The sequence below is a fragment of the Wasmannia auropunctata genome, unplaced genomic scaffold, assembly GCF_000956235.1.
Source record: "Wasmannia auropunctata unplaced genomic scaffold, wasmannia.A_1.0 LD336040.1, whole genome shotgun sequence".
Taxonomy (NCBI): domain Eukaryota; kingdom Metazoa; phylum Arthropoda; class Insecta; order Hymenoptera; family Formicidae; genus Wasmannia; species Wasmannia auropunctata.
The window spans coordinates 427,387-450,448 of NW_012026850.1; the positions used below are offsets into that span (position 1 = coordinate 427,387).

The 23,062-nt window shown below is 39.4% G+C and overlaps 1 protein-coding gene across 1 annotated transcript in view; it reads left to right on the forward strand.

Annotated features, from left to right (window-relative positions):
• Positions 1 to 22,191, forward strand: part of LOC105451930 (retinal homeobox protein Rx1-like) — a 56,088-nt gene extending 33,897 nt beyond the window's left edge. The window contains exons 3-5 of the mRNA XM_011692656.1: positions 20,631 to 20,728; positions 20,833 to 21,011; positions 22,028 to 22,191. Coding sequence (XP_011690958.1) covers positions 20,631 to 20,728; positions 20,833 to 21,011; positions 22,028 to 22,191 — 441 coding nt within the window. The remainder of the gene's footprint in view (positions 1 to 20,630; positions 20,729 to 20,832; positions 21,012 to 22,027) is intronic.
• The last annotated feature ends 871 nt before the right edge of the window (positions 22,192 to 23,062 follow it).

The window sequence follows — 23,062 nt, forward strand, 5'->3', positions numbered from 1 at the left end:
ATCGCAGGTGACTGTCTGGGGCGCACCTATATCTACGGAGTGTCAAATTAGTCACGCACGCCGCCTCCGCCCAACCCGTCGGGCGAAAACGGGCGTAACCATGGCTACTGCCGCGAATTTCTCTGCGCGACGCGACGCAACGCAACCGGGACGCGAGGCGACGCGACGCGACGAGAGCGCAATTGCGCATGCAACATGCCGCGAACGAGGGAGTGGAGGAGAATTAAAAAATTGACGGGCGGATCGCTTATTTATTTAGTTTTTTTTTCCCACGTTAAATGTCACCTCATGAAAATTAAAACTTTTTGTCGCTCCGCGCTCTCGCAAAATCGAGTAATAATTTGCGTTTGCTCGTGCACTCTTTTTCCGCATGGCGAATTTATCGGCGCCGGTGCCACGTTAACAACGCACACACGCCGATGGCTTGAAAAGGATCGCGTCCCGGCAAATCGAATGCAGCCATACGCCGGCGCACGGCAACGTTAGTCGATTAAATGTTAAGTCTCTCTGCGCGTGGAAACGTTTCTTCTCATTTATCCATCTGTTTTCTTTTTTTTTTTTTTACGAACAAAGGTGAAGCGGCGGGAACAACGCGGGGACTCGCGCGCTCGCACGCGTGTATTGCTGTTTTATTCGATCTGTTTGCTGAACTTTTGTCACATGTTTTAACGCGTCAAATTTTATAGCATCTCGCTCGATCGAATCTTATTTATTTACTCAAGTAACAACGCGTCGCGCGCGTTGCTTTTCTCCGAACGAATCGCCGCAATTTTCCTGCGAAGACCCCGCCAAGCGGGATTAAGTAATCCCCGATGGTTTACATGGGGGTGCGATTCTCACGTACCCCTCTCCTCCCCCATCCCCTCGCTTCTCGAGTCAACCAACCGAGACCTGTGAGCTTTCGCCGTGGATATTAATACCCATACGTGAGCGCCATAAACCTGTTTACCACGCGACACGCGGTGAGAATTCTCGCACGAGGTCACGGTCGACTAATGGCACCTGAATCTGTTGCCAGCCCGTAATACATAAATCAAACTAATGTTCGCGTAAACGCAGCGGTCAATAATCTCCAAGCGTACCGCCACGAAGTAAACAAATATTATTCTTTTTCCGATATAGCGTATATCTGTCACGCACACGAATCTGAAGATACATCGCGTTGATAAAAAAAGCGACATATGTAAGTAAAAAAAATTTAGTTTTTGAGATAATGAAAGGAAATCAACTCTAAAAATTAATATATTCTTTTTTGAAAAAATAAACGACACGTTTATACTCTCCCAATTTGCCGTTACAGAGAACAGAAGTGTCATTTGTCGTCTAATTAAATTAGCAAAGATTATTTATAGAAATGAGACTCTTTTTTTTACTTAAATAGTGTGTTGTCGATGCTGAGATATTTAAAAAATTCTATTTGGAATTATGCCAATTTTCCTTAAAAGATAAGTATGTTTTAATTGGTTTCATTTATAGAAATTTATTTCAAGTTGTGATGTGTTCCATCCAATATTAAAAAAATACATATTTGATTTATTTTCAAATTTTTAATTTAAATGACGTGACACTTTTCTTTAAATGTTAATAAATTGTTTCTGAAATATGACATATTTAAATTGTTTTGTTACATGGAAAAAAGTGTCACAATTCTGATAAGGGATTTACATTATACTAGGATTGCTGTGTTTAAATTCTGAAAATTCATGACATAATTTTAAAGAATACATTATAAGAATTGAAAGTATGACATGGAAAAAAATGTGATGTTATACATACTCACTATTCTAATTAAAACGTTGCTAAAAAAAATACAGAGTTAAAAATACTATACTGAAAAATTGCTAATATTGAGATGTATCATTTTTTTATCAATGACAAATAAATTATTTTTTAATCAACATTCTTTGCAGATGTCCCCCCAATTAACACTGAAAATTAATATCAAAGAAATTTAATGTATTATAATTGTAAAAAACATTTACAGCCTTGGCCAAAAATATTAGGCGTCTCTACTTCTTTACATGGAAAGAACTAAAAATTGTGCTAAATCTGAAAATAATTTTGTTGAAAGGTCAAACTGATTGCTATAATATCAAAACGTTTTACAGCAATGCTCAACATTTTTGAGTTTCTAACAAAATTATTTTGACTAAATTATTTTGACTAAATTATTTTGATTATGGACCAACAAAATTATTTTCAAATCTGTATCCAGCAACAATTTTAGACCTTTTAGCAAAATCGTTTTTTCCGTGTTTCTGCAGTATTTGGAATTTTTTACCGTTTTCTTATTAGTATCATTCCTTATTAGTTACCGGTATCATAAAAAAACCTAAATTTAAAGAGTTTTTAAAATAAAGAATAATTCATATTAATTTGTATCATTAATAAATAACATAAATCAATTTTTGAGCTAAAATATTAAAAATAATGATTAATAAAATACATAATACTTTTGGCCAAAACTGTGTTATAAAGGTTTACAGAATGTAGCAATCGTAGACATACGTATACTATATTAATACACTCTTAGACCCGTTCTACATTATGTTCTATACCGTAAGCTGTATATAAAAATTGATCAATAGCAAAAATGATAAAAATTAATCCAGACACGATCGAACGATCCATTGTGTGTAGAAACGGACCGAAAAATCATCATGTGTACTAACAATAACGTCCTTTCTAGAATACATCGTATGTTGTATTGTAAGTAGTAAGCCATAAGAATTGACCAACCACAGTCGAATGTGAGGAAAATACTTGATTGATCAATTCTTACGGTTTATGACACCGACATATGATGTATTGTAGAATGGATCTTATTGTTAGTACACACGATGATTTTTCGGTCTGTAATTACACACAATGAGTGTCTAGGTTAATTTTTATTAATTTTCTCTTCCTTTGATTCCTTTTGCCTCTTAACAGAAGCGTGGTGACTCCTCAACGTATTTCTGTGCGCTATTTATAATTTATACGGGACCTAATAGTTTTAACGCCGATTCCAAATGGCCTAATTAGAGGGGTTCTCGCAAGATTTTTGCTCGGTACCACTGCTTTCCAAAAGATAGTGATCGAATAAAAATCCGTTTCTGGTCGGATTTGAATTCGGGTTTTCGGCACAGAAAGCAGACGCACAACTCTCTCTCTGTGTCATAATCACTATACTACAGACATATTTCATTACTTTTAGAAATAAAAAAAAATACAAAAATTATTAAGTAACTCCTACATATATGTATATACTTTAACATCTGTAGAAAGTATTTGTAAGATCGTGTATTAAATGTTATAAATACAGCCGACACAAATGATCCAATCGTATATACTAAGAGTTAACAATGTATTGAACTTCTTTGGTATTAATCCGTAAAGACTACGTCTCTTTTGAATGGTTTTGTTTAACACGAGTTTTGAAAACAATTACGTTCTTTTTGTGAAAATTTAATATTACCAATCGATTGGTCAAAAAATTTTACATTGAGAAACACATTTTGCTTTAATTTTGCTTTTTTATTTTCAGAAGATATAAAACTTTAAAAACGCTTGGTGCGAATTCGCACCCAGGTGTCCTTTACGGGTTAATTTTCGATACTGCAGGATATATCTGTTAAGGAACATGCGATTGAAAATTTTACATGCATATAGAAATAATTTATCATGTAGACGTCTTAAAAATTACAATACGAGGTTTAATTATTATTTCAATTCTATTGTTCAACGATAATTATAGAAATGTAAAAGAGTCACCGAGAGAGAGAGAGAGAGAGAGAGAGAGAGAGAGAGAGAGAGCGCACGAAGTGGAATGATAAAGCTTTGTCATGCCCATCGCTAATTATATCAACGAATGTTGCAAGCAGAGCGCCTGCCGTTTTATCGCCCTATTCCTTGTCGCGCCCGCTGACGGGAGACTTGCTTCTTGCCCGGACGGTAATGGCGCCAATAACGCGCTTTCTAATTCCAACACGGGGAAGTTTCCGAGGCGTCGGGGTCAGGGAGATTCTCGGCGTTAGCCTGGGATAAAGCGCCCCGGTTCGATATCAGAGAGGAGAGGCGCTCGCGGATACAAATGTTATTACGCGAAAGCACTTCCCCGATCTTCCCCGGTCCGATGGCCGCCCTTACCGTTCGCCTCGCGCCCCCTCGGCCTCTCCTCTCTACGCGGGATCGTTTTTCTTGTGGGTGCGATGTTTCCAGGCGGAAAATAAGATAATGGCCCGGCGCTAGGCGCGAAAAGCCCCGCGAGCGGGGAAAATGGCCCGGCGGAAAATAGCGGAAGATCGTGGGAGCGGCGACACCTGCCTCCCGCGCGCGCGCGCAGGAGAGGCAAAAAAAATAAAGGGACGGGCGCGTTCCTTCGGGCGGGAGACCTTCGGGGGAGGAAAGGAGAGGGTGGCACACACGGTAGAAATGTATCGCGCGCGTGATCGTCGTAATCGAGTCACCGTGACAAACGCGTGAGAATAAATCAGACGGCAGGAGGCGATTGGCTTCCGAGATGGACAGGGTGAAATTGCGCAGATCCACAAATTGTGCCGATCCACAGTGCGAATTAATAAACGCAATTGTCGCGTCAATCCGTCGTGTTCGGTATTAGTTAAATTGCTTGAGCAATGAGTACTATTTTGATATATCTTATTGTATCGTGTATAAGATAATAATAATCATCTTTCTTTATTATAATTTACAAGAACATCTGAGATTAATAAATTTTGCTATAAGAGACGTAATAAATAAAAAAGATAAAGTCATAGATACAAATGACAAGGCGCCTGCAGCAAAGCCGTTACAATGTCTTTTAATAGCAAAGGTAATAATTAAACATTCGACAGTTCTCAAAATTAAAATTGATAGCTCAGCCTCAAACTATTTTGGAATGAAAACTTTATTTATCTTTCATATAACATAATTCTCTATACCTATTATTATTATCTCTATTAAACCTATAACCAGAACAACAGAATAATGTTCAAAATAAATCATGACTGATTGAAAAGTGACTTTTAATTATCATTTTGGAGTCATTTTCATGCCATGTCGAAATCATGACTTTTATTTCTGCTTGGTAACATAATTTTTTTTATTTTTGTTGAATATATATAAAAAGAATATATAAAAAGGAGAAGGAAAAAATACAACGATTAAATGCGATTAAATCTACTTGATAAATGTTAATAAATTCCTGTTAGGCATACCGCAAAAATTCTTCTATCGTTAAGCAGCAGTTGAAAGTTAATGCAGAGTCGACAGCGATTGCAGGCACAACAATATTCGCAACGTAGCGGAGACACTGATTGTAATTAAATACAAATCGTTAGTGCAGCCGACAAAATATGGCGCACGCTGTATGAGTACTTTACATCACGTTCTCCCGTATAAGCAGACTGCCGGAAGCCTCGAGCCGAGGAAGGAAACGCGTCCTTCGATCATCGCCGAGACCGCGGCGAGAACGAACTCTGTCGCAGCGCCGTCTAACGAGTATTATAATTACTGTCGCGTAACTCAATATTGCACCCTCGATATGCTAAACTCCCGCGGAATATAGTGTTAATAGGCGTGGAATGGCGCGGGACAACACCCCGCTTCTATTAATTGCACTTCACCCTAAATGCAAATTGTTCGAAATTGAGCGAGGGCTCCCCGAATATTTGGAAACTCCATTACGGGCCAGTGTTCGTCCTTTCGTTCCTCGCGTACACACACGCGCGCGCATGTACGCACACCACCTTGTTGCGGCCTAACGAAGGCAACGCTGAAGGGCGGTTTCAATCGGGGAGGAGGGTACATGCGACGAAAAATCTATCTGGGGACACAGACGAAATTAGATAGCGAATAATATGGAATCTGAGATTGAAAGTCTTCCTATCGTAAACTCGTTATGATGTATATTGTCTCGAGAAATCTTTATCAGCTTTTTAACTATTATCCAATAAATGAAAATTGCAGCTTTTTTAAATAAAAAATAATATAATGTAATAACCAAGCCATGTATGTATAAAAACGTGATTTGAAATATAGAAGAAATAAAATAAATTTCAGAAGAGAGTAACATGCGGAAAATGTAAAAAAGAAATGTTAAAACCGAAATGTTAACATTTATTTTCTAGCAAGAAGCTTAATTTATGTGAAGAAATGTCGGTTTGATCAGCGAAATTCTGAGCCAGTATTTAATGGCAAAATCAAATGAAGTTTCGGTGTTTCGATCCTCGATCGTTTGACAAAAAACTTAAAACGTTTCGGGGCAAATAAAGCCAAAGGTTAGTTCGGCGGTACGGAAGACGGAGTTCCCCGTAGATGTCTTCGGGAGATTAGCTGTCCAAGGTTCTGAGGTCTGTGGCTCAATTAAGCACTCCGTTTAGCGCTTGGCTAAAAAGGGTTGGGAGACCCTCGTCCTGCCCGCCCCCTCCCCTCTTCGAGCATCAATCATGTCGGAGCAACCCTTTTCCCGAGGGCGGTTTTGCTCCTCTATTGAGACGAAGTGTTGTGCTCAAACACAAAAACACTTCATTTGGCAGATTAGCTGTTAAACACTAAGGGTGCACGCGCCGCGCCATAGCTACCACCGATAAGCACGAAAAGTGTCTGGTGAGAAAAGCGCGTTGGTCCCCCGTACCCATTTGTTCGCACAAATTACTAAAACGATTAGAACAAGAATCTAATCGAGAATATTTGTCAAGGAGATGACGTATCATCTGTTTATTGCGTGATTTTGTACTGTTCTTATATAGCTGACATCGTACATAGATGCATTGTAAATTTCTGCTTGATCCAATAAGTTAAATAGAATGCAATCAATCTTTTTATCATTTTCTCTAATTATCTTTTATAATTCACACTACGATTTAATATTTTTAATTAATGTTTGTAACAGAGAATATCGTAAAGAGAATGTAAAATTTGACTTTGTAAATTTTAAATTACAAATACAGTCGAACCTCGATAACTCGAATCTCAAGGGAATAGAAAAACACTTCGAATTCTAAAGTTTTCGACTTATCGAAATTCGAATAAAAGAGGGTTGACATATGAAAATTCGACTTACGGAGGCTTTGTACGAGAGTTTATAATTTTCTGATTATAATAGTTTTTAAAGGAAAAAAAATCCATATTTGATAGTGAATTATTTATTGCATACATATAATAAATGTAATCATAAAACAAATTTCCAGGCTATTATTTATGGTTATACACATAGTAATCATAGTATTGTCGCTGCCTCTATAACTTCGAATTATAGAGGCAGTGACAATAGAAGTTCGACTTACGGAGATGAACTTCGACTTGTAGAGGTCTGGCTACTTTAAATTCAAGTTGCAGAGGTAAAATAATACATCTAAATATCTAACTATCTAACAAATAATTTGAGTTAAGGTAGGTCTTATTTCGATTTATAGAGGTTTTCCGCAGAGTGGAGCGGAAGGGAATGAACAAAATTTTCATCTTGTAGATATTTTCGAGTTGTAGAGGTTCGAGATATCGAAGTTCGACTGTATATCAAAAATTTACTGTAAATTGAACAGAAAATACTCATTCTTCTTATCATTTTGATATTATCTTTATAATTTCTATGTTAATATATAATTTAATATTTTTAATAAATGTACAATAGATAAAGAATACTGTAAAAAGTACGTAAAATTTTATTTTACAAATTACAACTGCGTAAAAAGTTTACCTAATAAATGTACATTTCTTCGAGATCAACGGAAGTTGCGATATATGTATGTATATATTCCATTAAATAATTGAAGATAAACGTGTCAGACAGGGAGAACAATTCATTCTTTAGATTCTACGGACATAAAATCGCCAGTAGAAAGACGTACGGCGAAAGACGTACTACGCTAATTGAGGATTAATAAGACGGGAAAATAGCGAAAGGATTTCCCACGGAAAGAGGGGCTTCCCTCGACTACTCGGCCGGTTCTTTCTGCGTCACTCTTCTCTGAGTGGGCGGAGGAGCTTCCATATAGGACACACGGTACATTCGGTACGTGCCTGCTCGTTTTAATATCGCGTATAACATTATGAAGCCGTTGTCGGCGTTCTATCGGTCCTAAGGCCGGCAATTAACAATTAGCTGGCGGTCCTTGTAATCGAATTACGGCGGCCATTGTCGCGGGCCCAGGTACAAACGTATTCAGTTCCACCCGGGGGCTACCTTCAGAGCACGGCGGCACTCTCTTTCTCTTTCTCTCTCTCTCTCTCTCTCTCTCTCTCTCTCTCTCTCTCCCCCTCTCCCTCCCTCCTTCCGTCTCGTCCCCTCCGGTATACCCACGGAGACCTTATTGGCTCGTCTCTCCTTTTTTTTCCATGGTCCTCTAAGATCGGATTTCTCGCCGCTGCATGCGCGTAGATGCAGACTGCAAGCCGTGGTGGGATCCCTTACAAAGGCAGCCCGGGCCGAGCCTCTACACACGGACGGGGGATGAATGTCACCCTGTGAAAATAATATCCGTTTCAAACAGTTTGAGATTTCGAGGATCCCCGTGCGCAGGTATCTCTCTCCGTTTCTCGCAATACCGATGTAGTACCACGCGTGCACCGTGGCGTGTGTAGCAATACACGGCCGTAGGATTAGTAATGTTAAACTGCTGTGTTCGCGCAGAGATACGCACGAGATAAAGACAAGACGAATTGTCCGACGGACAAATGTGTCCATCGTGAATCGTTCCTCGAACTTCGTTTATCGGTGCCGCGTCGGGCGTTAAACGGGGATTAATGATACGTGACGATTCTATTGTTAATTCAATGGGAAGCGAATGAAGGGAGAATGGAAATTTATAGGTTAATGCTGGAACTACTGAAAAGATAAAATTGTCTAGAATATAATAAATTGAAGAAAATAACATAGACACAGGGTTCTCGGAAGATTTTTCTTCCAGTAATTTTGTTAAATATCACTTGATTAATCAATATTATTAGCTGCAGGTAATTTGATTGCGATTAATAAAAATTCTAGCCTGTCACGTGAATAATCTATGTTACATTCGTCAGAAAGCGACGAAGTAAATTTAATACGAGTCGTACGATCGCGCCACGATTCTTCGAAAGGTGCAAGGTTGTATCTTCGGAGTATGGCCCCGGCATCGGAGCCACTCGACCCCGTTAAAAGTTCTCTCTCAAACGACCCTGACGTAGAGAGATCGTGCCAATTATCAATTTCCAAATCCCGTTTGATTAAAGCCATTCGACTACGAAAGAGCCCCCGCTTTATCGAGGCATCTCGCGGCCCTTTAACGAGTAACCGATGTCAAACGCAGCCGGAGAAGAGACCGACAAACACACACACGTAAACGTTCACACACACACACGCACACACACACACACACACACACACACACACACACACACACAACGTACTTCGGCAGAGCCCACGCGTTACGTGTATTCACGTGGAGAGAAGGAAGGAAGGAAGGGAAGCTCGGGGTCACTCTCTCGCCGGGGAATACAACGAATTCGAGATATATCCAGGCAGAACCAACTATTAATTTGGTTCCCAGGCGTCGGCCAGAGGTAGGGGAGTACAAGTACGAACGAAGAGCCACGAAGGGCGGGCACGTGGAAGGTGGAAGGAAGGGCTGTCGAGAGAGAAAGAGAGAGCGAGAGAGAGAGAGAGGGGAGGCTTCAACCGGGACCAGAAAGCCTCCGGGGCAACAGATTACTGTCTACGGCCTACACCCTTCGCCTCCCTCGTCCTTTTCCACCCCACTCCTTTCCTTCTCTGCATACCCATCTCCCGGTCGACCGTGGCTGGCCCATGAAGTTAATAATCATCAAAAGTCACAGTGTTTGTCGAGGGCGGCCGCCCTTTGTGCGCCCACGCGTGCTCCTGACGCTAATACGACTCCACCCGGGCTTTATTACGAGTTATTAGAGTTATTACATCGGCGACGGATTTTCACGTGCAGCGCACTTACGGTCTCGCGAGCGTGTTTCTTTTATATCTCGCTCGCTTCCTTTTTTTTCCACCGCTGAGATTTTTTTCTCCTTCTCCCATATTATCGCGAGTTCGCTGTTTCCCCCGCTGTTTTCCCCGTAGAAAGAAGCGACGGTGAAAATTAGAGTCGTTTGCCACTAAAGTCTTAGAACGTAAATGGCACTTTGCAAAATGACGTTACACGGTAAAACGCTAAATTTTAGGAAAAATTATATTGATTGTGTCGGCAAGAAATTAACTTGAAAGAAATACAGTACAGTTTTAAGGGAGTGACAGCAGTAAATAAATGCTGCAGTTAGAGCTAATTATTATAAAATGTGATTTGTCTTTACTGCTCCGATTTAATATTATTATCTTTGAAGGGACTGATGGGAATCACATAAATATTACACTTGTAATACAATTAGTAGCGAGCACGTGATTTTATTCTATTTAGTTGTTTACAGTTCAATACAAACGGTAATTTTATGTTAATTTCATTTAACTGAAAGTAATCCACAGAAAGAGAGCGAGAGAGAGAGAGAGAGAGAGAGAGAGAGAGAGAGAGAGAGAAAGGAGCATGGGAAAGGCAGGAGGGAAGAGGGGGACTCGCTGAAAGTGGTGCACTGGCCAGACTCTGATGAGTGTCTCTATAAACGAGCAGTCTTAATTGCGGTACAGTCACCGGGATTGTATGCGACAGAGCACATAGCCGCGAAACGTGAAACGATGGCGTTGCTACTGTGAATGCACGACGCAGCGTAATTTCGCATGCACAGACGTGACTTAATGGTGTTAAATGCTCGCGCGCGCCGCGATCCAGTTCCTGGGGAGTCTAATTTTCTCTCTCTCTCTCTCTCTCTCTCTCTCTCTCTCTCTCTCTCCGAATCTAATTCCTTCGACTTCTCTGTTAACGCTAACCAACATTAAACATTTCTTTTCTTATTATTGGTTACCTGCTACTGTTTACGTAATGTTATGGCGCAATAAATATAACGTAGAGAAAAAAATATGACGTAAACTGGATATATATGTAGTGACTCAGCGGATATGGTCCAGTGCAATTAAAAAGATGCTGTTTGCGTGCTGTGGTATCCAGGATACTGGGGACAAAATATCTGGAAAGTTCTGATCGTTCTCATCGGCGACTTCATAGAGCTTTCCGCCGAACTATGCACAAGTGAACAGTAGCAAAAGTTTGCGCACATACGCAAAGGGAAAGAGAAAGAGAGAAAGAGAGCGAGAGAGAAATGCGTTTGAAAGCCTCGTTTTGGGCGCAAACATATTGTCTGGTAAATAGCTTCCTGCACAAAGGATGCATTCACTGAGAGCCGATCTCGTCGCGGCGAGAGCGTGTATAGCAAGAAAATACAACGACCGGGGTCAGACAATGTGGGCACGGTGTCAAAATACACAGGCCATACGGCTAATTTGTCGAATTTCTGCGCGGTCTCTCATTCACGCCATCCTCCGGCCTGGTCTCGCGCGCCGCGCGCGCGCTTGCTCGAAAGCGCTGTTCGCATATCGTGCATTTGTGACTATAATTTTCTAAGAATTGCGAAATGTTGGAAATGCGCTGCAATTTGTATATTAAAATAATTGTAGCTTGATTGCCAACCTTTAAAGAATTTAAAGGATAAGTTCATATATTTGAAGATTTCGTCGTTGTCTATTAAAGTTTATTAAAATAAAGTGTATCCTAGACTTTTTGTTTAAAGAAGTGCAATAGCAATTTAGGGATCAAAAGCTAAAGTATTTAGATATTTAAAAAATCAAATATCAAAAAGAATATTATTATAAAGTAAAGATTATTATAAAGTATATTATTATAAAGTAAAATTTTGTATTATTTAATAATAGTTTGAATGTCTAATTTTAATAGCAATATTGTGTGTGTGTGTGTGTGTACTATATATATATATATATATATATATATATATATATATATATACTGTATATATATATAATACTTGTGTCTAAATTATAAAATTTTTGAGCTGCATAATTCTAAATGGACATTCAAATTTGTCTAACATTTTTTAAAGATTATTAATTAAATAGTTGTTTCGCATTTACGTACGTTTTAGGCATGGAGTAACTTGACGTATTATTCATACATTTCTTATAATGTAGTTATTTGTCAAATATAAAATGATATACGGAATGAAAGAGTATTCACGTCTACATACATTGAAATTTCTGTGACTTCGCGACAAAAGCTCTCATAGTCCTCGCGATCTGAGGATCATCCAACGAAATTCATTGTGCGTCGCGAGGTTTCCACTCGAGAACAACAAACGGACGATCCATGGCGGATCCGTGAACGGCGTTACGGCGAGCCGTTTAGTCGCATTGTAAAAGTGAAATCGCCTCGTGTTTGGGATGTTATTTGTAACACATTAGTATTGTATCGCAGTACGACGGGGTTAGGCCGGGGCGTTGGAGTGTTTAAGGGTGATTACACGCAACGACAGGGGTGGCTTTATTGGAGGATGCCGCCAGCGGTGCTCACTTATACCATACTAGAAGATCTTAAGAAATTGTAAGAATGGATATGCCTGATGTTCCAAAATCGCGCAGTTTAATCACTTGAAAAGAAAGATTCGAGCTTTGGATCACCGAACAAAGTTCAGTGATACATCAGTTTAATTGTGTTTAGTATACATAAAATATGTTTTATAAATACATGTAATGCTGTTATTAAACAATAAGAAATTAACTCCTAAGAAATTTCTGCTAATATTTAGCACATAATAGTTTAATTTTTTCTTTACAATTATTTTTTTGTTCACGTTAATTAGATTTGTTATTCTTTCTTATTTCTACACATATATCACATTTATCATACCTTTCGTTACTCTTTTACAGTTACTTGTTTATTACAGTTTATAATATTTATCAATTTTTTTCTTTTCTCATCTGTATTTAATAGTTAAGTAATGACCGACAGCAACTCTCTTGTGTATGTGATCATGTTATAACACTCATACACTTAAATATGTAATATTGCTTGCGTGCAAAAAGAAGCGTTAATATGAAAAACTTGCAATTGTTTCACATTTGTGTAAATCGACATAGTTAATGTTGTGTGTACCATCAATTAGCGACGATTCAAATGCATTGTGGACGAATCCGCGCGCGTATAAGCGGAGCTTAGAAGAAGAGGGAAATGAGAACGACTGCATAGGATTGAATTTGGCCGACAGTTTGACAGGGCTGTAGGGCAGAGAAGGGGGAGTAACACGGAGAGAGAGAGAGAGAGAGAGGGGGGGGGGAAACAAAGAGGGGGATGAGGAGCATAAAAAGCGCGGTGAATAATAGACTCCAACCCTCTCCAAACATCTCCCTTCTCTATGCATACCGCGGTACCCTGGACCGGAATCTAGGCTTATATTCGAAACGTGTCCCCTATTTCTTCTCTCTCTCACTCTTTTTTTCGTTCTTTTCACCCCCCCCCCTTTCTCCATCTCTCTCCCTTCTATCCACGATTGTCGTAGTGTACCGACGATAGGGCTTTGATAGACTTGTAATACACCCGGAAGAAAAATAATCACGTCCGTCTTTTTCCTTGTCCGCGGATTAGTGGCGGCGTTGTGTTAGCCTTTTTTTAGCTAGGGCTATTAACATCGATGATCACGGTTGTTGAACGCGGGTCTACCGTGCCGCACGCGTAACAGTCGAACCACTATCAACGTGTTGTCCTTAAGCGAGGCCAGGGGTAATCCTTTGAACAAGAATAAAAGTAAAAGATGATCGAAATAATCGGAAAATATCGGCCACGAAATGGTTATGAAATATTAACTGTGATTTATAACTGACTGTTTCTTTTTTACATAAAAAAAAATAAAGAAATAGTAAAACTTCATTTAATTACATTTATAATATCTATAAGGATAATTGTACATAGAACAAGTATATCTAAAACTCTGAGTTAAAAGTCATTATTTCCAATTGCTGATTTCAATTTTATTCACAAATAGTATTTTCTGGAAAGGATAAGTTAATATGTACATATTAAGATTAATTTCACGTATCATCTTGTCTTATAACGAGTTACATATACATAAAAAATTATCGCTGAATCGTAAATCTTATTTTATATAGAAACGGGATTAAAAGTATGCAAACGGTCACTTTATACACAGCAATGAATATTTAACATTTCTGTTAACACTATTGATATGACTAATGACGACATAATGTTTATTACTTTAAACGTCCGAATATCGCATACACATACATCAGTTGATTCTTAAAATTAGTTTATATTAGACCTGCTTAATAACAAGCTGCAAGTAGAAAATATTAATGCATTAAATAACATAAATTGAAAAATAGCAAAAATTTTTCGATAATCTTTCTTTAGCGAAAAAATGAAATAACAATTTGTTAATTCGTTTTCAGTAAAGAAAACTACATCTTTCTGGTATCTAATCTAATATTTAATATGAGTTTGAAGAACCGAGAAACGTATTACGTGACTTCTTCAGTGAAAGAGAGTTAACAGATGCTCCCTCATGCGGGAAAGGATTTTGCTGGTACACTGAAGTATTGTCAATTCAATTAAGTTTCTCGCGTGACGCGCGAATGGTGCGAAAAAGTAAATAATTCATGCATGTTTCGCATCACCCCACGGCGCGTCCATAAAACGCCCGTGTGAACTATCAGCATTCTATAGGAAAGACGTCGATATCAACGTCAACGTCATTCCGATTTTGCGCAGAGCGCTAATAGGAAGACACATTAATCTCCTCTATCATAAAGACTTTAGTATTCATCTCGCACGACTTGGTCCACCATCGACTTTCATCAAGCCGCGATCTCGTGCAAACAAGAAATACAAGATAATTATGTTAGAAGAAGAAAAAATTTTCATGTTTTGTGAATGTTGACATTATTACCTGTCTACTGTACTATTATTACTATTAATATTAATATAACTTCTCAGACAACATAAAGTCTAAAATTGACACACATGACGTCTTCAAGACGTCTTTTAGATGTCTTTTAGACACTTCTGCGAGCACTAACAATAAGTATTTATAAAATTGTCTAGAAGAAAAAAAGCTGTCTTATGTATCGATTTTACACTTTGTGTTGTTTGGGTTATTAATTTCTTTGTCTCCTATTTAGTGATCCGCTTTGCTTGCGTGCAATGTAACGAGATTTCTCTTTAAATTCCGCTCTTTCACACATCTAAATTTAACATCAAATGTCGATAGTAATTTCCTAATTTCTTGGACACGTACGTTATTTCGTTTATTTCAATGCGTCTTATTATTGCGTGGCATTACGCTGCTACAAATGGCATGTGATTTATAAATCTCTTTTGCGAATTTGTCAAAATATCGATTGGAGAAAGGAAAGTGTCTCTAAAAGGTGTGTCACCGACAAAAATCCCTATCACGTTGCTGATAAATCGACGCGACCGCCGACGTCTTCGCGCGCATCCGCGCGCGACACTCTGTCAGAGACCTCACAAGCCGCCGCCACCACCGCGGGGGAACAATGCCCGAAATCTGTTAATACTCCGGTCGGCAACAATGAACTCGACGTGGCGTGAACACCTCGAATACCTTTTTGCCGGCGCTAATCCGAATTCGACGAGAGCCGCCGTCGAGTATAAAGCGACCATCGTCCCGGAACGATGCGTTTCATCAGAGAGAGAGACGGCAAGAGAAAGAGAGAAAGGAAGGGTGGGAGAGGGAGAGAGAAATGAGGGGCGATCGTGTGCGTGTACGTACGTGTGCGGGCTAAGAGAGGAAAAAAAAGCTCGTACGATAGATAGAGTTCGGGAGTGATTTTCGGCGCGATACACTTCTTGCTCGTCGAGTGCTCGTCACTGAGAGAACGAGAGCTGTTGTTGCGTCCGCTCACCGGAAACACATCATCCATACATTTATATCTTTCACAAGTTATATATATTTAATACACACCGACATTGGTACATACGCAACGGAAGGCAGGCAGGACGCGTGTCTTCTTGCCTTCCCCCTGAATTTTGGCAAGGAGGAACAATTAAAAAATTAAATAATTTTTACGAAAAGTTAAACGCATATTGGCACGGCCAAATAATAAGAAAATTTGCTGAAGATGCTTGAAGACTGACTTTAATATAAGAAAATGACTTGAATGTAGGTCGAAACTCGTACGGGTTTTTTGTATTTTACGTGAATGACTTAATGACTGAATATTAAATTGTTAAATATCAGGATTTACGATCTCAATTAAATTGTTATATTTTAAAAGATTTGCGCATTAAGTACTGCGCTGACTCCCATTATGGCGATTTTTATTTTTTATTTTTTACTTGAACACTGAGAGTCCTGTTTAATTTTTATAATTCATTTATTTATTTAATTAATATAAGCATTTTAATAAGTTTGGTGTGAAGATAAATTTTTTTGTGTCTCCTCCGCTATCCTCCGACTGAAATATTCAGTTTATGCGGATTTGAGTAAATTGATAGCAAAAATAGCGCACGTCTGTACCTATAACGCAAGAAGCTGTAAAATGATTTATCAAATTAAAAATTGTCTTCCAGGAACAAAATTTGACAAATGGCCCGGCAACCTCCTTTCTTGGAAAAAAAATGTTTTTTGGAAAAAAAAATGTTTACACCGTATTATAACATTTATAATGTACACTGAGAAAAAATTTTGATAATTATAGCTACCAAATGTATTTTGTATAGCATATTGGTGCAATATTTAATAAATATTTTCAAATATAATAACAGTAACTAGCTGTGTGGTAATAGTTACTAATTATTATTAATATTTACAAAAGTAAAATTAGCAATTAATTGATTTTGATTATATTAACCGAACATTTACTTGAAACTATTTCACTGCTTCATTTCAAAGCTTTAATAACTAAATATTATCTAGGATATCTAGGATCTCTTTGATTGTTATTACCAGACTTTTTTCTCAGTGTATCATTTATAATTTTTTTTCTTTATAAATTGCGCGACGCCACACTCTTACCGATTACGTCATATTCAACGATTCTATGCGAAAGAGTCCGGGACTGTTATTCCGTTATGTTACTTGCGCATTAACGCGATAATGATAATTAGCCCTCTTATCCGCGCGTCAACCTTCCAAGCGAAATCTCGCAAATTATGCAACTCCGGCATCACGAAGTTTCTCGGGCGAGAGAGTGTGCCACGTAAAATCTTATAGAGACTAACACGCCACGGTGGAAGCGGGGCAAGGATGAGGGAGAAAGGGGGAGGCCGGGGGGAGGCACGAAAAAGTGTCGCCGCTTCTCAGCGACAACGGAACGACGTCCAATTTTAATCTCGGAATTACTTCCATTTTATTTCAATTTTCTTGCATTTAAACCGTCTAAGCGAGTTTACCTTCGCAATATCATTGCCGAGGATCGTCGCCGGCTGGTCGGGTCGGGTGAGGAAGAGGGCCGGTGGAGCGGGGTGAAAGGGGAGCGAGAGAGGAATAAGAAGGACGTCGCGCGGCGGAGACGAGCGGAAAAGGTGGAAGTACCTGCTCTAATAAATTTACGACCTAAAAAGATTAAGCCGCGTTAGCCCTGTTCTTTATATTTCCGCGAGAGGAGCGAAAACGAAAGAGCCACGCTCTCTTTCTCTCTTTCTCGCCGCGCGCTAAACGCAAGTCGGTTCCTCGGCGAACCGGAGACGGAGAGCTGGACTGTTACAGCGAAGCGCAGGAGAGAAAGAGAGAGAGAGAAAGAGAGGAGAGGAGAGAAGGAAACTGCGGAAGGGGGAAAGGAAGGAAAGGCAAGATGGAACGAGATGGAAAAGGATATATAAGAGATACGAAGGGAAATTCGCTTATTTTCCCATCATTTCGGCGTGGCATCTTGTCCGTAGCCTTTTCTCATCCACGGAGCCAGGAAAGAAAATTGCTTCTCGTTCTCCGAGAGCGGAATATCGTCCTGATGAGCCCGGGAATGCTCCGATATCCACTCCCCCTCCTCCCGCTCTTTCCCCTCACCCCTTCCTTCTCCCTCCCACCCTTCTCCTGCATCAAGAGCTCCAAACCTCGGGTGATGCCTCCGACGTTTAACCTCGTCTCCGTTTCACTTCGTTTCCGCGTTTTTCTCTGTGACTCTCTCTCTCTCTTTTATTTGTATACTTTTTCTTCTGATGATTCACCGGCACTCATTCCCGACGGATAATATTCAATTTGCTAGTCGCCTGATCGTTATTCGAACGCAACGCCTCACTCTGTCACCGATTATTTCGAAGGCAAAATTTATTTATTAATATAATAGGCGGCGAAAGAATTTTTGCGTCGCCTATTACTAATTAAATTTGCAAAGAATTGATTTCAAAAGCGTGCGCGGCGACACGGAACGCCACTTTGTTCGCTTCGTGTTATTGTTGTTAAAGAATCTCGGATTTATTTCTTACGCGCGTTAAGATCGTAATCTTTGTTGAAATATATGTTTCTGTTGAATTATCTTGATTAAGACATTGCTCAAGTTAAAATGTCTTACATTCCTGAATTTATATATGTATAACTTCTCACTCTAGAGTCCAATTGACGATCTTATTGACTTTATTGGTGATCATGTGCGTGAAAAATTTACGCCAGAATGGAAAAACCTACAGGTCACAAATAATTCATGTTACGAACAATAATTATCCTTTGACCATTCACTGTCAGCTACCGTAGAGAGGCTGGGCTCGATTGCTCAGCGTTAACTCATCCGATCTTAAGCGTTAAGACCACTGAGGCAAAAATCGAAGATTCATCGATCGCTGATGGATCCCAAGTTGAATAGTTCACGCTCACCTCGCCGCCGCCATCGCCGCCGCCGCCGCGTGTAAATTCGTCACGGACGGGGCACCCGGACGGTGGGCCTTATACCCGGGCGCGTCTCAAACAGAATTGAATAATTCATAAGCCGAGACCCCGATAGCATCGGCTCTTAACGCAATAGACTTAAGCGAGCTGCCAACAGCAGCCATGTTACAATAAAGAAATCAACATGGCCGAGAGCCCGTCACGGTGAGCCGGGGTGCCCCCTTCGGCGCGCGCGTTTCTTTCCCTCCTCGGGTCCACCTTGGAGGCGCACTGCATCGCGTCGCGTCGCGTCGCGTCACGTCGTTCGCTCACTTTCGATTTCACCCCACGGGCTCGTTACCCTCTTAATGCCGATGGAAGGATAGACCCTCCCCGCCCTCCCTCTCACACCCTTCGATCTTTTACCGACCGACCCTCTTCATGGTCCCCTCTTTTCTTAGCCAACGCTGCTTTCAGGGTTGGACCGAGGAGACCCGCCCAAAGAGACATTTCTGCAACCCTCCTTTTGAAGCAAAAGTCGAGAAATATATAGAGAGAAAGAGAGAGAGAGAGAGAGAGAGAGAGAGAAAGTTAGACGAGGCGAAACTGCAGGAAAGGGAGAAAGTCTTGGCAGCCACTTTTCTCGCCCTTCGCATGATCGCACCCCGGCAAAGGAACTCCATTTTCTATCGAAACCTCTAAATCTTTTCTCTCACTTCTTACCGCTCTTTTTTTTCACTTTTGCTCTGACTGTTACTATCTTGCTCATTTTCATCTGTTTTCTTGCGTTAGATTTTTACAGATGAACGGTCTCTGTCGGAAAAGTAAGTGCGGTCTTTTCTAAGCCAAAACTCGTCTAGTTCAATTAGAAGTGCTAATGTCAATCTCAGAAATATGACACAGATATTTACTCAAGGAACTCTCGGATCAATTGTAAATATACTTTCGATATAAGTATTAGAATTATTAGAACTGTAATTATAACTAATGATAACTAATATATTATTAAAAATATAACCGTTATAATTTTCTAATTCAAATTGTATAAAAATTTCTAATGTTTATATGCATATTAGAAAGAATTTTTTTTTAATAAGAAATTTTTTTTACTTATTAATATGCGAATAAAAACAGGACGATTAATCTAATTGTAAAAATTCTACTAAAATTTTTAAAAAATATTAATTATTTATATACATAGTTTAATTGTGATTATATTGTTTTAACAGACACTTGCACTAGTAATATTTGTGAATCAAAATACTAACGGCGATAATGTAATAATAAAAAGGTCAAAACTCTTTCTCGATTTGCCACTGAATATTTTAAACTATTCCAATAAATTTTTTATTGTTCTACTTTTTGAATTTTTTCTTGTTGCAAAATAATCGAATAAATATTTAAATGATAGCTACGTAAATAAAGTATAAATTCTCCTAAAAGAGAACATTGTTTTAGCTTGAAAAGCGATTATAATAGCAATATAAAAAGAAACCATAGTATTAATAATATAAGAGAGATTTGAACGTTTTGCGAAGTCAAAAGCGATACCTCGAAGTCTGCTGTTGAGATCGGGGCAGGAAGAATGGGAAGAAAGGAGGGTGCCCTCTTCCTCAAGTATACGGTAGTGACACGTTACCATTATCGCGTCTCAACGGCTAATGAGAGTTTGTGCCGCCATTGTTCCCGATTTACGTCGAGCCAAACGCCGTAGCGTAGAAGCTTAATGAATTTGCGAAATTAAGCAAAATATTAAATACGGCTAATACCATCACTTATTAAGTTGAAGGCCGAAGGAAAACCGAATTTATTACGCTCGCGAACCATATAAATTTTCTATTGAAGCAAACGTACGTTCAAATGTATTTTATCGGTTGTATGTCTCTTTACGTATTCTAATTGAATAATGACAAATTTGTCGTTATGTGTTCCAGGTCTGGTTTCAGAACAGGCGAGCCAAGTGGCGTAGGCAGGAGAAAATGGAGGCTGCGAGACTGGGCTTGAGCGAGTATCATCACGCCGCTAATATGAGGTTCGTCCGACCGCTTATGTGTTAACATGTGCCGATTACATAAACCCTCATGACATACTGAATATATGTATAGCATCTACAACACGGAGACATTCCATTTTCAGGAACGTTGCCGGTCCAGCTCTAGGTCTGCCAGGGGATCCTTGGCTCGCGCCGCCAGGATTGCTCAGCGCGCTTCCCGGTTTCCTCGCTGCGCCTCACACGGGCTATCCCAGCTATCTGACGTCACCCAGGCGATTGCCATCACCGCCAAACGTTGGCGCTGTGGCAAACCCAGTTCCAGGTAACAATTATTTCTAACACATCCCACTCTTTTGACAAACATAACATAGTTAATTTGCTTTAAAATGAGTGATAGTTAAAATTTAATATACTTATTTGAAACATTATACCTGAGAATATAAAATTAAAGTACTTACAATAAAATAAAGTATACAAGAAATAGTATTTTATTAAGTTAAACTCTTTAATATATCAAATTCACTCACAAGAGAAAAACATAGTAATAAACAACTATAACGGTGACAACTATACAAGTAACAAGTTTATATACAAAATTAATATACATATAGTTAAAAAAACTAATGTTCATAGTTGAATAAACTATTTTACAGTTATTGCAGCTATAAAATAGTTTATTCAACTAATAAACATATACATTAACAACATGTGAAGCGAAGGGTAAATAGGAATCAAAGCGCTGGTGTCAGTGCGCAAAGAAATATTTAAAGTTACGAATATTCTTTGTTTTGACATGTATACAATATTATTCTTCGCGTGCTCTCTTGAGTATTCCGTCCAGCGTTCCAACTGGCTTGGGATAATTAAATGCTGCTTATTTACAGATTTCTGAGTGATCACCTATGGATAGCGGCGAATTACACGATATTTTAAAATATTGACTAGTGGAGTAACTGAAGTTCTTTTTGAGGATTTACACGTCTAAATATCTTTGTATTAAGAAGAATGTTTATAACATTGAAGAAGGCTAGAAAATAGCCGAAACGTACGTTTATATATTATATTAAATTATTGCATTAAATATTTCTTTGCGTACTGACACTATAGCGCTTTGATTTCTATTTACCCTTCGCTTCATATGTTGTTTTATCATAAGAAATTTTATTACTTTTTAATTATATACATTAGATAATTCTAGTTATAAATCTTGTATAGTTTCATCTTTACAGTTGACAACACTATCTGATGTTTAACGAGTTAATCAACATTATAATAGCGTTCATCACAATCATTACCATCGAGCATACCAACGAGAAGTAGAAATCGCATTGTTCGCAGGGTCGTTAGCCAGCAGTATGGCTAGCATAAGTGCCGGCGGTCACGTGCAACCACCGCCGCCGAGTCCGCCGGGGCACGATCCTCGCACCTCGAGCATCCAAGCACTCAGGATGCGGGCCAAGGAGCACGTCGAGAGCATCACCAAAGGTCTGCAAATGGTCTGAAGTTTAACACAAGATACGCCAAGGACGCGCACCGCTGCCAGCCGTACCGGCCTCGCGCTCGTAACGGCGTGACGAGCAGAAGCGCGAGCAATCCTTCGCCCAAAGACATTCCGGATCAGGCGAGGAGTCGCCTGGGCAAGCGAGAGCGGTATGTCGAACGGCGAGAGCGAGTTCGTTCCGTGACACAGAGGGGAAAATCATCGACGCGATGCTGGACGTGACGAAAGTACAAGAAGCTAGGCAAAGAAAAGAAGAGGCGATCGTTCGTATGTGTGTGTGTATGTGTGTGTGTGTGTGTTGAGGAGTGAGAACCTGCGACTGAAAAGGGATCTCATTTTACTAACAGTTACCAATGGACGATCTAATATATACGTTGGTAATGTGTTAAATCAAAGAGATTAATATTGCAACAGTCGACGATCGGTGGGTATATTTTCGATGATTGTAGACACTATTAATGTGATAATTGGCAAGATATCTATGATCGATGAGCATGTGTTCATGGTTGAGAATTGACTAATTATTGACGTCAACTCGGGAAAATTGAATTCTTATCTGAAACAGCACGGAAAGCATAAAATGTGCCTAGGAAGCGTCTACGAGATCAAAGGCGCTTCTTAGGCATTTGTGTTATTTGTGATGCTTCTGATAACAATAACGACGACAGCCGCTAAAAATAGCAGACCGACAGACAGAGACCCGTATTTTTAGTCTGGCGTAAAATTTTTCATGCGGATTGCAGCCGCGTGAAAAATTTCCTCGGTATTTACTCGCTCCAAGTCGGCAATTGTGCAATAGACAAAAGGAATTGTTGCGCAAACTTGTTGCATGCCTAGCTGAAGTGAAGGCAAAGGAGGATCAATTTGGATCA